General features: G+C 45.6%; 1 protein-coding gene across 22 annotated transcripts in view; it reads left to right on the top strand.

Annotated features, from left to right (window-relative positions):
- LOC149339914 (cytoplasmic dynein 1 intermediate chain-like) overlaps window positions 1-15,551 on the top strand; it is a 37,357-nt gene extending 21,806 nt beyond the window's left edge. For all 22 annotated transcript variants that reach the window (XM_089548626.1, XM_089548623.1, XM_089548619.1 and 19 more), the window contains 10 exons: window positions 1,795-1,951; window positions 5,928-6,027; window positions 7,036-7,161; window positions 7,609-7,755; window positions 8,814-8,927; window positions 10,133-10,253; window positions 11,196-11,356; window positions 12,504-12,644; window positions 12,768-12,893; window positions 14,936-15,551. In XM_089548626.1, coding sequence (XP_089404752.1) covers window positions 1,795-1,951; window positions 5,928-6,027; window positions 7,036-7,161; window positions 7,609-7,755; window positions 8,814-8,927; window positions 10,133-10,253; window positions 11,196-11,356; window positions 12,504-12,644; window positions 12,768-12,893; window positions 14,936-15,088 — 1,346 coding nt within the window. In that variant the 3' untranslated portion in view covers window positions 15,089-15,551. The remainder of the gene's footprint in view (window positions 1-1,794; window positions 1,952-5,927; window positions 6,028-7,035; window positions 7,162-7,608; window positions 7,756-8,813; window positions 8,928-10,132; window positions 10,254-11,195; window positions 11,357-12,503; window positions 12,645-12,767; window positions 12,894-14,935) is intronic.
- The last annotated feature ends 301 nt before the right edge of the window (window positions 15,552-15,852 follow it).

The raw sequence follows: 15,852 nt of genomic DNA, 5'->3' as shown, positions 1-15,852 counted from the left end.
AACACTTGTCGAGTTTTCACTTGTTTGTAAGTTTCTAAAGAAAGCCAATGTTTTAAATCTATTATAATGTAACCTCTGTACACTTGACATATCATCTAACCTTGTGTTTGGCGCATGATAGCCCTAGTTGCTTATGCGCCATAAAACCCCATATAACTAAACTAAACTCATCATGCTGTTGGTTGCTAGCACTGAATTGCCAGGTGTGCCCTTGAAAGTGGCTGGCCTACCAGAGGCACAGATGCCTGTAAAGCCAGTGTCACATAGGTTACATCAGTGCCCATTGAGGCCAGTGGTTGTCATATTTGCAAAGGCGATCCACATTCGATGCTGGCTTATGCCAAATTTCAAGTCATTGCAAAGCATTCTTGCAGTCCAACTGGTGGTGCTAGGCACAGCAACTTTAGTAAATTACTTTCAGCAAAAACACCCAGAGTAAAGTAGTAAGCAAATGAAGGGACACATATTTAAGTAAATGCTATCTTTAGGTGACTCTTGATCTTGAAAGTTACTTAACTTCCTTCATAGTTTGGCGCAATGCACAGATCGCAACAGTAGGGCAGTGATGGGCCATATCTAGCACTGAGTTTCAGAAACATTCGTTTTGTTTTGAAACATATCTGTCTTATCCACAGCCACTGTTGCTGCAGCACTAGTGTGGAACTTCATCGCAAGGCATACAGGGGCGAATGCAGGTGCAGCATGACACAGAACAAAAATAGAATTGGCCTGTCTGCATCTAACAATGTGCCATCTTTTCCAAAAGTAGCCAGGCTGCATGTTTTGCCTCTCAGTCATTTAGCAAAGCACTAATGCTACCCTTTAAGCTCATCTCGGTAAGGTGAGGCGAACCCTTGTCCTTCCTCTTCTACACCTTCTGGTCTTTGGTGCTATGGGGACTCCTGAATACAAGTGAGAAGAATTAAACCATGCATCCTGGTTACTTTTGGCAAAGATAGTACAAGGCTGTCAATTCGAGCATGAAATACAAATTGACTTGTGTACGGGTTGATGTTTCATTTTCTAATCTGGGCCAAAATATTATTGTTTTATTTAAAGCTTTCTGTTGTTTTTTTTTTTTTTTTCCAACACATGGCGATTTTGAGATAGCTCTCAATATGGTTGTTGAGATTATGTCGACACCTAATTATTTTGGTGTTCATTGAAAATGTGGCTCCAGCGAATTCTTACTAGTTTCAGCGGTCAGCCAAACTGCCTGCATGATAGTGGCATAATGGACTTTTCTCTAAACTGTTAAGGTGGTACGGGGGCTCATGTCTGTCAGTTTTTTGTGGCATAAATCTGCACTGCACTGCTGAACAACGAAATAGTAGCACTGCTCACTACCACAGTGCATACTGAACAGTCAGTGTGCACCGGTCAGAATAACTGCTCTTTTAGTGCAGCAGAAGTTTGTTGCAGTCCTGTTGCACCCAGAGACTTAGACACCTCTTCACTGCTTCCGTCCTTTGGAGTCTAAAAGCCGTGTTTTGTTGTGAAAGCCAAATTTTCAAGTTCTGAAGCTCAGTGAAGCTAGGGCAAAGCAAGTTTCATAGGATGGCTCAACTTCTGCCAGGATCTGTCAAAATCGCACTGAGAAATTATTCTTGAGTGGCAGGAACATGAAGCTTATGGTGTGCAGAATAAGAATTGATTGTGAGCCATAAAGGTACGCAACTGTGTCACCCTGGTAAGGAGTGTTGCAGTCAAGTAAGATATGGCATGGCTAGGGCGGCGAGGTGCTCCCTGTTTTTGTTCCTGCTGAGCTGCGAGACACACAAACCTCCTTTGCAGTGCCTCGTGAGCTGAGTGAGGAGGAGAGGCAGCAGATTCTGCTGAGTGATGACTTCCGCAGCTTCCTGGCCCGCTCCTCACGTGTGATCGAGCGAGCCTTGTATGAGAACGTGGACATCTGCGTCGACTACAGCGGCACCACAGAAGAGCAGGACAGGTAGGCTTCTCCCTGTCCACACTGCGGGGTGGTCTTTGAAGCTTGTTCGGATCCTAGTGGTGAAGTGCTTGACTTTCCCACTTGTGCTTGCCAACAACCAGGTGTACTTTCGTGCCTTGCAAAGAAGTGCCGCAATCTGGGCCAGGCAGGAAATGTGCGTGGGGGCTTTGATGGATACCAAGGCGTTGTACTGCAGGTTAAACTTGCTGTCTAAGGAGAGCTTTTATCGACTTGCCCCTTTTGGCTTGCAGTTTTAAGCATGAAATGCTTTTAGCTCCCGTTGTCGGCAGTGTGGTGACGTCACGCCGAGACCGAGAGCCAACATCCGGGCACTGAATTCTACTCATCCGGGCTCTGAAACGAGAACATCCGGGCACCGTACGAGATTTAACGAGTTTAAACGAGACTCTCTAAGCCCTCCTACGGGACTGGCATACAAGCGCCGGTTGCTCTCCAAACGAGTCATAAAAAATAACTGCTGCAAGTGTCTTCTCAATGTTCATCAAGATATCACTCGAGCTGTGAATTTGATAATGCACGGAATTATAATTTCCGATTTCTAATAACGCGTGCAAAAAGCACATAAATGCCACGATACACTTCGTTGTCATACGTGATCTCTTAGGGGCTTCGTGCATCGAAGCAAAGCCGTGCAGGCGCACAGGGGCCCGGGGTAGGAGCTTCGTGTCGTCTGCTACCGCGCTGACGCGCACCTCGCTTGCACCTCGCTTGAGGTGCGCGCAGCGCTGTAGCAGACGACACAAAGCTCCTGCCCCGGGCCCCTGTGCGCCTGCACGGCTTTGCTTCTATGCGCGAACGCGCCGGATCCGCTGGCGCTCCGCGGAGCGCGGCCACGCGGAGCTGTGCTCGCACTTAGAGTGGACCAGCCTGTACATTCTTGTCAGGCCTGCGTCTCGTCGTGCCCGCATAAGCTTCTGCATCGTCCTGGATTTCAATGCCGCCACCGTCACAGCTGCTTAAGCCGAGCAATGGAGCCTGTGTTAGGCCCGTAAACATTTCATGCTTACTCTACTCTCGGTTACGGGAGAGGCGCAATTTTTATCTGTGCATGAGGGCCTTTCTTCTTGCATGTGTTGCTTCTCTTCATGACACCGCTTGAGCCGCTGGTTCAGCTAGCGTTGTGTGATATGGTCAGTATAAAGGCTCACTACCTGGAGGGCATGCAGGGAATGCACTTGCCAATGCTGCGGTGGTGAGTAAAGACGATTAGCAAACGACTGAAGTGGCGGAATCGCACCACACAGTGCTGCAGTTTGCGAACTCACTGAAAGCAACCACGTCAGGGTGGTTCCATGTTTGCATCAAGGGACAGTCGGCAGGAAGCAACTTCAGTGAAGCGTGATGCTTGCCAAGCATAAGATTGCTACTGTGCAAACTCACTCTTGCATAACTGTGCTCATGGCTTTACTTTTTTTAGCACTGTCATCCTGAGCAGCTATTTTCTCTCTATTATTACCAGCTTTATTATAAGAAAGCCTCTCATTATATAGGGAATGAAAAAATTCTTTAAAGATGATGACTTGTCTACTGATCTCTCCTTGGACTCTAAAGTGGGAACTGCATATTCTTGAAGCACTGCGCCAGTCATTGCCATTCCACCACTCCGGTGCTCAATCACTTGTGAATCTTCTTTACTTGCTGCTGTATGTGCTAAACAGCGTGCCTTGGATTTGGTAGGAGTAAGCCTAAAGTGGATGGCTCTTAATTAGGTTATATTATGCTGACATTCTATTTTAGCAGGCAATTAGTTTTGCTTACCTTAATTTTCACAGGTTTTTCTTGAAAAGTAGGGGTAGTTTTTTCCAGTAGTAACTACCATTTTAACTGCATATTGGTTAGCTACAGCACGGGAGTGAGGGATGGAAAAGGAAATAGAGTAAGGAATTTTTTTTAAGATCCGGATAAACTGTCAGTATCATTGTTTGCTTGCAAACTACTTTTGAACTGAAAGCGTGTTTAAAATTTGCTGTGAAGTGTGAGCACCGCACAGTAACAATAGGCCCGTTCAATTCGCCTGCGCTCCCTGCACCAGTTCTGTAAAGGCGCCAGTTCCCGCAGTTCAAGTGCAAGTGCACTGACCCAGGGAGCCAGTTATGCGTGTCGTCAACTCTTTCATCGTCATTGCCAGTGTACCCAATGTACGGTGGCGGCCTTTGCTCCAGTGCCGCGTTTCCGCAGCATTGTTGTCAGTGCCTGCGTGTGTTGCTCTATTGCCGTGTTTCTGCCACAACGTTGTCAACGCCAAAGCATGTAGCACACATCTCTCTGTCACTACCTCCGCATAGCTCAAAGCACGAATATTAGTTTGATGGTAGTATTAGTTGATGAGGGACACAATTTACAATGCACAGTGCGAGAGTGTGTTGCAGTTTAACTCGAGGCGGGATCGGCTACGGCGGTCGGCTAGTGCTCTCATACAGTGACCAGCAAAGCTGATCTGTTCGCACCGTTGCAGGGTCAAAACCCAGTCGCTTTTATTAATTTATTTATGGTTTGCCTAAGAGGTCACTCTCAAGGTGAAGCGTCACACAGACTGGTGAGCCGGTTTGACTTCGTGAAGTAGCGCTTTCACACTGAAAAGTGCTCAGATTATGCCAGTAAATACGGTATTAATCTTTTCTTGAATTGGGTAGTTCTTGCAAGCACATTTGACCCCTTCTGGACAGCCCTAAGGACGCAACTGATCTAAACACAGAAAAGGAGCACACAGAGCATTCAGTTAAGTTCTTGGTGAGGGCAGAATACAAGGTGGAGAGAAGTTGTCCGCACATTCTGCATGACAAACGTGGTTGGGCGTGGTTTCATAATGTTTGATAATTTAGTTTGACAGTATCTGTTATCATAGTTTACCTTGTGACTTTTTACTTTTCTAGTTTTTTTTTTTTTGTTTTTCTGTGTTAGCTGCTAAGCCATGAGGCTTTTACCACATATCTTTCTGGTTTTTGATGTTAAATATCCATAACGTTTTGCATCTTTTCACTCTGTGAGGACTTTCTGCACTTGACTAATGGCGTAACGTAATGGCGTAACACATCTTTACATCACACTCAAACTTTTCTAACATTGTTTTTCAGCCTGAGAGATTTCAAAACTAAAAGCTACATGCTCCAGAGTTTTAAGCCAATGTTTTTATTGCTCCAAGTTTAAAAGTAAGTGCTCCAGACAGCTCTTAAATCAACATTCCTCTACTCCAAATTGTTCCAGCTTGCATTTCCCGTTAGCATCGCTAAGAAGGGAGTGCCTTGAATCGTGCCCATGCAGTAATCGTGTTTGTTTGTCTGCTCATACAAAGCAGTCACCCTCATGTTGAGCGAGAACCCCTCAGGTTGGTGATCCTGCCCAATTCTCGGGGGCTGGTCAAAACAGTGTGAGTGTTGCAGCGAACACTAGTTGCTGTTGGAAATGTTCCTAGTTGGTGTCAGTCAGTCATGTAGTGTGTTGCAAAAAGCCTACACCATCTATTCTCCAATTTGAGGGTGTTGTCTGAGCCCACACACAGATTTATCGCAACAACACTCTCTGGTCTAGTTTTCGGTTGCAACATATGACAGCAACGCAGTTTGCACTGTTGAAGGTTGCTCACAAACAACTATCCTTGTCATATTTCAGGAGCATGCTTCAAAATATTTGCAGGTGGTGTCTAGCATTGCATTGTTGTTTGCCTCTTTTTTCGTGCCACTCATTTTGGGGTTCGTATTTACCTTTATTGCATCAGTAGGAAGTTTGGTAGGGGCAGTTTGGTGCCTATTTTTCAGTGTATACAAACCTGATCTATCTGCCTTGCCATATAAGATGGCAAAGTTATTAGCCATTTACCAGCAGTGTATTGCATGAACCACCTGGTCTCACTCTCAAGGACTTCTGTCATCCACCAGCTAATTATTTGCTAAATATCCAACAGATTGCCAATGATGTGCTCTCAGCCATCCTTATTGTCTCCTGTCTGTCTGTGCAGCGATGACAAGAGCGGCATCAAGCTGTCCCTGAACAGGGTGTTTGCAGATGACCGGTGGTCAAAGAACCGCATCGTCACCAGCTTTGACTGGTCCTCACAGGTATGCCCTCAGTGGTGACCTCTAGTTTTGCTGTTTGCTTTTAGTGCGCCAGCACGAATAGTGACCATTCCCCGCATTTAGGGCAGTGGCGCATCACTTGACCGCTGCACCACTGTGCCAGGAGTGGTAGGGAGGCTCCCAACCAATTCCACATATATGAACATTAACCCAGTATCACTATCCGAACAACTGCCATCCTTGAACACTGGATTGGAACACCAAAGCCGAAGGGAAAACCGAGCTGCTAGCACACCTCATTCGCATTTGGCCTAACTGCACAAATTGACAATAATTTTTTTGTCTTTATTTACAACTTCAAAATAAATAGCTGCTATAGCTGCTTCATTCTTGCAGAAGATGAAATTGGAAGTTAGTACATGCAGGCTAGGATTGAGAAACATGACTTGCTGTTTAATACAATAGTGCAGACTTGCTCATTGGTTTGTAGCATTACTTGCAGACTGCCTGAACCTCTGGCTGGTGTCGGCTATTTAGTTTTCACAGGCCACATTTTGAGATATCCCATTTTTTCTCTCAGAATCTTTTGCAAGATTAATGATAGACACACAGTACGAATTGTAATTAGTTGTGTGGTGTGAGAAGCTTTTGACTTAGCCAACATTTTGAGGTAAGCGAGTTTGAGTTCATTAGGTTACTGTACCTGGCTTATTGCTAGCTGTTGAACAGTCTCTGGTCATCTTCTAAATTTTATGAAGCAGGTATTGTGAGCATTGTTAGTGAGTGCATTATTGGTTGAGTAAAAGATTTGCTATCAGTGCTGAAACACAAACATTGATTAAGAGGTGAGGGGAATGGGAAGAAAGCCACCTACTACATCATGCTTTTTACACCTTTGAAGTCTGCTAATCTTAGCTAAAGAATGTCAGTTTGCACTTCTGAAATAAATTTCATTTTAACTTAGCTCATGAGATGGCTTTCCGAAGATGTACTGCTTTTGGTTTGTCATTCATCACTGGTCATTGAAAAGGTTTCTCTGGCCCTGTGCAGTTCCCTGAGCTCCTGGTTGCATCATATGGGAACAACTACGACTCTCCAAACGACCCTGATGGTGTGTGCCTGGTGTGGAACATGAAATTTAAGAAGACTACTCCCGAGTACATTTTCCACTGTCAGGTGTGTGCCTGTGTACACTCGTGTGTCGTGCTGCTTGCAGGGTGCCGCTTGGCCAGGTTTTTTGTGCTACCTAGATATTTGCATGTTCAGCGTCAAGGTAGAAGTAAATGCAGAAAAACCAGCAAATTAAATAAATTATCGTAAATGCAGTAATGGGTAGAGGAATATTGAACCAGTGTCATACCATGCCGTGTTGTATGTCCACTGCTTCTCTCAATGCTTGTGTGACACTTTTCTGTGTACATCGGCTTTTCTTGCCACATGCAGCTCTTACTGACCCAGGTTTTATGAACTGTGGCAAACTGGTACTCTTACATAATTTGGCTTTTTCTCAAGTGCGACTTACAGAATCTGGTTATATGTGGATTGAAGTGCTCCATGCAAGGTTGTAAGGTTGTTGTAACAGGTGGTAATAGACGCTCCTACTGGCTTTTTTTTTTCCCTCAGTCAGCAGTGGTGTCCTCGTGCTTTGCCAAGTTCCACCCAAACCTGATCATTGGGGGCACCTACTCGGGCCAGATTGCCCTCTGGGACAACCGAAATAACAGGCGGACTCCCGTTCAACGCAGCCCCCTTTCAGCAGCTGCCCACACGGTGAGTAGTGACGGTTGAAAAGGGACAAGCTGATAAGAAGCTTACGTCATTCAAATCAGATTATGGCTCCTTCTTAATTAGTTGAATTGGGCAGCCGCAGAAATGAGATCTATGTGAAACTGAGGCTCTTTGTTATGATTCAGCTTGCTTGCCATTACTGCCAGGTACGCAGACCATGCCATCACGTGTAGAATGCTTTGACCCAAGTTCTAATTCAGTGGCAGACTGAATGAAGTAAAAGCAAGAAATTTTTGTAGTGTTTTTCACTTTTTGTGCTAGACCCCTTGCTTATAACTGCTGCCTTGAAAGGAAGTCTAAGTTCAAGTCTGACTTGAACTTGACTGTCCTTTTTCCCAATTGCTTTGATGTATTCAAGCCAAACTTTTGACAGCGACAGCTGTTAAGGCCACATCTTCAGTTTCTGCAATGTCATTGTTAGTGTTATCACGCACTGGGTGCAATACGTCATGCTGACTGGTCAGAACAGAGTGACATCATGCGCGACACCATGACAACGCACCACACTGATTGGAGAGAATGACTGTCAGTGATTGTTCCGAACACGCTAAAGAAGCAAAAGGCATACCTACCCAGAGTTATTAAACATTCGCTGGCATCAGCATTTTGCTCCGCCCGCTGCCACGGTGGCTCAGTGCTTATGACGCTCAGCTGCTGACCCGAAAGACACGGGTTTGAACCTGGCCCCGGTGGTGAACTTTCGATGGGGACAAAATTCTAGAGACATCGCACTGTGCGATGTCAGTGCACGTTAAAGAACCCCAGGTGGCCAAAATTTGCAGAGCCCTTCACCACAGCGTCCCTCATAGCCTGAGTCACTTTGGGGCGTTAAGCTTCACCCCAAGCTGTTGCTGAAATTCGCATTACCGCAGGTTCGAATGTCTGGCCGACATTTTTAAGCTTCCTGTCACTGCACACATGCATTGTTATTCCTATGAAAGGCAGCTGAAGAAGGAATCATCTCTTCTGTATTGTGCGTGGTGGCCTTGGCCCGCTGTTCTTGTCGCTTGAGGGTCATTTGCATTGCCCTGTGTTTGCAGCACCCTGTCTACTGCGTCCAAGTTGTCGGGACGCAGAATGCACACAATCTGGTGAGCGTGTCCACAGACGGCAAATTCTGCAGCTGGAGCCTCGACATGCTGTCAGCGCCGCAGGTCGGTATACATGGTGATCGCTCTGTTCATTGGAACTTACAGTTTATGGTCACCGGGTACTCCATTGTGAATGTGACCTAACTGCATTTTGTTATTGGACATAAAAAAAAAAAGAAGCAGCTTTTGCCTGTGTGTGAAGTAATTTTGTATAGACTAGCCTTTTGCTAACCAGGTTAGTGTGTATTAGAAACACTCATGAAGCACAGAAAGGCCAAATGCAATTGCATCACTCCAGTGTGCTCATGTCCCTCAGAGAGGCCAAGCCAACTTGTGTGCACCACTTATCATTCGATTGCTGCTAGAAGCCTGTTGATTCGATTGCCCTTTTCATGTGGTACAGCTTATAGAGCGGTCGCTGCCTCCACAACATACGTTGTAAGCGGTCAATGCTGTAATTCAAACAAAAATCTCTGGTCCCTTGAAGTTTGAATTAATAAAAGTCTACTGTACTTTAAGATACCTAACTACAATGTCTCAAGATCTGATTTGACCTCCAACTACTAAAAAGAGTGGTATATGACACCTCTTAAGCATCGAAATGTTGATTTCGGAGCAAAATGAACTTTACGCCCATCTCTTACTACAGCAGTGTTCGAATAGCCGCCATCTTGGTCTTGTTTGAAAGCTGGCGTTCTTCCCTACATCCAGGTATATTACTCACTATTATGAAATCCTCTTGGAATGTCCACATTCTGCAGTTTATTTAGGCCTCTGCAATGACCTCCGAATCGAATGGCTGGCACTTCAAGTGCGATTTTCTCAGTTATATTTTTGAAAACAGGAGGAAGAAATACTTGTCACATGTAAGTTTATTACAATATTGCTGATAATAAAAAATTTTCATTTGAAGTCTTCTCTTAATAAAGCAAGCTTGACAGCCAAAAATGAGTGGATCATAAGAGCGCCCACTACAAGCACTGTACCAAGGAATGGCTTCAGCAAGCTATATAATTGAAGGCTTCCCTAGTAAAGTGGGATGCTTGGAGGGAAATGACAGTAAACCTATATGCACCTCTGCTTCTGTAGGACACATGTGGAGGAACTTCATGCTGCAGCTGGGTTGTAGCTACTGTGCTAAAGTGGCAGCCATGCGTCCGGATTTCGGAGCATTCCTTAACTGCAATGGTTGTAATCACAGTACAGCCTTTGCGCTACTGTGGGAACTGCTGTACTAGTATGGCAAGTGACACCCGCCTTGGTTACAGGACGTGCTGGATCTGACTCAGCAGAAGCAGTCACGAGCCATTGCGGTCACCTCCCTGTCATTTCCCATGGGCGACTGCAACAACTTCATTGTGGGCAGCGAGGAAGGTGCTGTCTACACGGGTAAGGATTTTTTTGTAGTGCCACTGCTTGCCGACTTGAGACAAGTGCTCGTTGAGTTTTGGAAACATGTGAATGAATGCTCAGAAAAGTGCCTACACATCACCTCTAACCTTTAAAGAATTCAACAGCCTAGACAAGTTTTTCTTTTTTTTTTTTTAAGCTTTTGCAGCACAGCCCTTCCCAAGCTAGGCTGTGCAAAGCTTTAAAACGCCCGCTTATGGTACATCACGGCCTGGCAACTGTTGAAAGATTAGGGTAAGGCAGCATATCTCTACAGAACACCTAAAGAACGTGTCAGGCAGTATTCCCAACATTCCAATCCCAGAAGGAGCCACTGCAGTGGCTCAATAGTTTTGGCGCTCGGCTGCTGACCTGAAAGACTCGAGTTCGATGCTAGCTACGGCAGTCGAATTTTGATGTAGGCAAAATTCTAGAGGCCCGTGTACTGTGCGATGTCAGTGCACATCCACATGTGTGCGCCAGCCTCCCGACCACTACCAGGGCCTTTTAAGGGGGTAGGAAGTGTTTTGTGTGTAAAAGTGTTCAGAGGTGTGTGCTTGTGTGAGGGGGGATAATGGACTCGGCGCACACGTCATCTTCCACACCGGACCTCCCGATGGGAGCACGCTTTCCACCCACAGGGAGCATCTTCCTTCTCCCCCTCGTCTTTCCTGTCTCCACTGCCACCCACGTTTAAATGGGAAGTAACTTTGAACCATGCCGCCGAACGGTCATAAACGATATATGTCTCAAGCACAAATAAATAGTACTTGTATCCGCAAATATCTTCCTTGAAGTCAGCGGCGGATATAATACTGCTTATTCCATGTTTGAAATCTGTTCCATTCTGGGTGTTCTTCTAAATTAGGGACGGACAAATTTTTTAAAATATTGGATTCTACGAGTATTGGTAGTTGCAGCACCTTTGCACGCTGTGTGCAGCATGCCGGCATGGCACCAAAGCTGGCATCCTGGAGGCGTTCGAGGGCCACCAGGGGCCAGTGACAGCGGTGCACTCCCATGGCTGCCAGAGCCAGGTGGACCTGTCACATCTGTTCCTCACATCCTCCTTCGACTGGACTGTCAAGCTCTGGAGCCTCAAGGTCTGCCCCCACACACCAGCCAGTGTCCTTACCCTTTTAGCCACTGTGTTACCATATGTGCATGTTTCTTGTTTGATGTCGCTTTGGTTACTCTTGTGGTGTAATATGTCACAAATGACTAGACTTCATTATTGGGACTCTTCACAACAAGCCATATAAAGCTGTCTCATGCCAGGGGTGTGAAACGGGTACAGACAGTTGTTTTTAAGAAGGGGGAAGCAGTGTTGTCATGTGGAAATATGAGGATCTGACAAAAATTGACTGATTTATTACCTTGTGAGGTGTGAATTTTCTCTCTAATTGTGATGGTATAGGTTCAAGGGACGCTAAGGACAAGTCATAGTTGGCTTAAAGTGATGGGTTACCACTTATTAAATTACTACAGTGAAAGCGCCTTAATTCGAACTTCATTATTTTGAATTTCTGGATAATTCAAACTCTCCCACTTGGTTTATCTATGCTGTATTGGAGTCTTGTGTAAAGCATAGCCAGTTAATGTGAACACGAGTCTAGTCCACCACCCATCTACGTGCCTCCGCACCCAGGCACGCGGCCAATCTGATGGCCACTGTTTCTCTGCTTCAGATGCAGTGTAACACTGCCCGCATACTGCTGCTTGAGCACCTTAATGACTTCTTCCTCCTTCCACAGAATCTCGAGCTCAAATTCTAATCTGAGGTGACCGCCTCTTCGGAGAAAAGGTGCAGTGGGTAGAGGGGCTCTCTGCGTTAGCGACAGCATGGCTGTGACTAGAGATTTGTACTCCACTGCTGCTTGTAACAAGCAGCAGTACTCAAATGCTTCAGTACCTTGCTGTGTTAGGTTGTTTTTGGACCCTGAGCCCAGAAGCAGACCTGGTGGCTTTGGAATTATGGGAAATGTGGGCACGTGCCCAGGCAGTATTGAAGACTGACGTGCTTGTAGTGAAATTGTGTGTTGCAATACCTTGGGCACGGGGGAGTTAGAATTCTGTGCAGCATTAAAGTGCTGAAGACTGAGAATGGCTGCTTGGCCACATTTGTCATTGCGGATTTTTGCTGTCTTCCACACTGGTCGGAGATTCTGTTCCAGTGTGCACGGGTGTAATGTGCACAACATGTGTCAGCACTTGTAATAGATGGCTGCTTCCTTTCCGCACTGGATGCAGGAGTCCAAGCCCATCTACTCGTTTGAAGACAATGGGGACTATGTGTATGACGTCAGGTGGTCCCCCGTGCACCCAGCCCTGTTTGCATGTGTCGATGGCACTGGCCGACTCGACTTGTGGAACCTCAACAACGACACAGAGGTGCGTGTGTCTCAATTTTTTCCCTCAGTTGTTTCTGGCTCGCATGCTGTGTCAGCTGTAGCAGCCGTGCTGTAGCAGCCGTGCTGTAGCAACTGTGCTGACGCCAGCATTCTCATTCCCCAGCTTCCCACAGTGAGTGAAGTGGTGGATGGCAGCCCTGCCCTTAACCGGGTCATCTGGACGCCCTCAGGACACCAGGTGGTGGTGGGTGATGACGCTGGCAAAGTGTGGGTCTACGACGTCGGAGAGGTGAGTATTCATGGCATCCTACCAAGTCTAGATTGATGTGCAACTTTATGTTCAGCAGAACTGAAGTACTGATTAGTACTGGGGCACATTGGTACTCTTGGTGCATCAAATTTCTAGACCCGAGTTGGAGCTGCTAGAGATGTGCAACGTTGGGGGCATAATGAGTAGTGGCCTCTGTGTTTGACATTTGATTTGCCCTACTTGCATTAAGCAGCAGAGTGTCAGCTGTGTTTCCTGCCTAGCTTCTTGTCTCTCCTCACTAACAATCTCTTGGGATTTTTTTAAGGAGGGATGCAGCATTCAAAACTTTTTTTGTTATTTATGCATGAAATGTAACTGAATTTGGTGCAGATATGTGTAACTTGTCATGCTGATTTTAGTACTGCATTTTATTGTAAGCTAAGTGGTATAGTTAATGAGTGATTGTAATTGACACACTCATAAAGTCATCCCCACGATGCTAATTTATTAAGAAGAAAGTGCACAAGTCAACGTGTGCACAAGTCAACGTGTTCACAAAGCCTTGTTCTGTGGAATATATAGCTCTTTTTCTTTTAGATACCCAGTACTCATGGAAATAAAAGTTACACTCCACGATGCTGCATTTTTGCATGAAACCATTTCTCACAAAAATACCTTTAAATATTGTGTGTGCAGGCAGAAATATTGAGCACTTTAACGCACTCCTCAGCATTTCAGGATTCATGCAGAAAAAAGCAGAATCAATCTGCTGTTATTTGTTACAAAAAGTGAAAGGAATGAGTGATAGCAATCGCAGAAAATGAAAGCTGAGAAAATCGACCTTAAAGTTTATTTTCTCATTTATTGCCTGTTTGCTTTTACCTTTGTTCAGAGAACTGTGGCGCTGCAAGCAACAGAGAAGCTCTGATCTTCTCTTCATGGTGATGCTAAGATTGTGGTGCTCCAGCATCGGAAGCCCGTAAAATTCGCGATACGTGGGGTTAATCGGAAGCATGAATAACTCACAATTTTCAACACCCACACATTAAAAAAACGCCACTTTCTAAATTTGTTCTGCACATTTCGCGATACTTTTTCGTCACAAGACAGGTGGGGATGCAAGAGTTACGAAAAAAAAAATTGAGAAAACGAAAATTTTGTCCAAATTGTCCATTTTATTTGCCATGTCTTCCCTTAATAGAACCTGCTACTCTACTGAAGGCTGTTTTTTTAAGCAAGCTGCCTTGCCAAAGTGCTGTTATCCAGAATGTCGCTTTATATGGACCTGTGTACTGTGCAATGTCAGTGCACGTTAAAGAACCACAGGTGGTTGAAATTTCCAGAGACCTTCACTGCGGCGTCCCTCGTAGTCCGAGCCGCTTTAAACCCCCTTAAAGGTGCACTGAAGAGGATTCTGAACTTGTCTTTTTGCCGCGGGAACTCGATCTACCCGTTCCTAGCATCCTTAGAAAGAGTGACTTATTGCCCTGTGTGGCCGATTTCCCCAATTAAATCGAATTAACGTCCGGCCCCGCCTTTTTTTTTAAATTCTGCCTCGTACGGTGGGCGGAGTCGACCAACACGTGGAGCGCCTTTCACCCAGTCCCGTGGAGGCTTTGCTTTCGCTTTATTTTGTTTTTTAGGTTTCCATGAATAAATAGTTTCATTCACAGATAATATAGCCGCAAAATAAGCCCGAAGAAATAAAAATACACGCGGACTATTTGCTACTACGGACTACTACGTATTACTCCGCCGATGGCAGAGCAGCAAGCCGCCACGGGACTGGGTGAAAGGCGCTCCACGCGTTGGTCGACTCCGCCCACCGTACGAGGCAGAATTCAAAAAAAAAAAAAAAGGCGGGAGCCGGACGTTAATTCGATTTAATTGGGGAAATCGGCCACACAGGGCAATAAATCACTGTTTCTAAGAATGCTGGGAACGGGTAGATCGAGTTCCCGCGGCAAAAAGACAAGTTCAGAATCCTCTTCAGTGCACCTTTAAACCAAGCATCTTGTGCATGATTCTGGGGGCATTGAGTGCACGTTGTCACGGTTGTGCCCTCTGCATTCCTGTTCCAGCAACTGGCAGTGCCAAAGAGTGACGAGTGGTCCAGGTTTGTGCAGTCCCTGCAGGAGTTGAAGAACAACCAGGCTGACCAGGATTTGGACAGCTTCAACCTGGCACCAACAACCGTAACCCTGTCGTCATCGCCGCTTTCTTCGTATGCCTGATGACGTTCTCGCACATAAGGCAATGCCCGAAGATGCCATTCTCCAGCAACCACCGGCAACTCTGCTGTGCAGCTAACTTATGCTATCGCACGCCATGCTATAATTTAAGAAGACTCTGGACTGTGGATGTTGGGCAGAAGGAACACAGATTTTCATTATCGTTCTTCTTCTTTGTTGCACGTGCAGTCGAAAAAATGGTGGGAAGAGATGACAAAGAAAAGGTTTCCACTCGTGATGTCGAAACCCGTGTGTGTACACATGTACAGAGTAGGCAACATTGCTATAGAGAGAGAGAGAGAGCAAATTAAAACTCGCCTGCAACTTTGGTTGCTCTTTTAGTTGGTCCTTATTGCACACCCCTTTTGCGTGCTTGTGCGTGGATGGTGTTGTTGCATGTTCCAGATGCCTGTTTTATTGGGGGGGGGTTACATTCTTGAATAAAGTCGCAATTGTGTACAGAGTATCCAAGCGAGTGGGCTTGTTGCATTCAGGTTCATAGGTTATCCAATTCAGGGATGCACTACTTGCAGCACAGGTCCTGTAGCGGCTTACTTCTGCTACATTTTGGGGCTCCACACATGAATGCCGTCATTCACTGATTACCATTTCACTAGTGTTAACTGTTAGATTGTGGAGGCTTGCATGTCAGTAGGATGAGCCTCACATTTTGGAATTGTTGCGTTTTCATTTTTATAGCATATCTCAAACGTGACAAGTGTTTTTGCTATCTAAGCATATGAAGCAATCTGAAAATTTGGTGCAAA

This window comes from Amblyomma mixtum, chromosome 6 (assembly GCF_055824585.1).
Source record: "Amblyomma mixtum isolate Tamu chromosome 6, ASM5582458v1, whole genome shotgun sequence".
Taxonomy (NCBI): domain Eukaryota; kingdom Metazoa; phylum Arthropoda; class Arachnida; order Ixodida; family Ixodidae; genus Amblyomma; species Amblyomma mixtum.
This window is presented reverse-complemented; position numbering and strand designations above follow the sequence as displayed.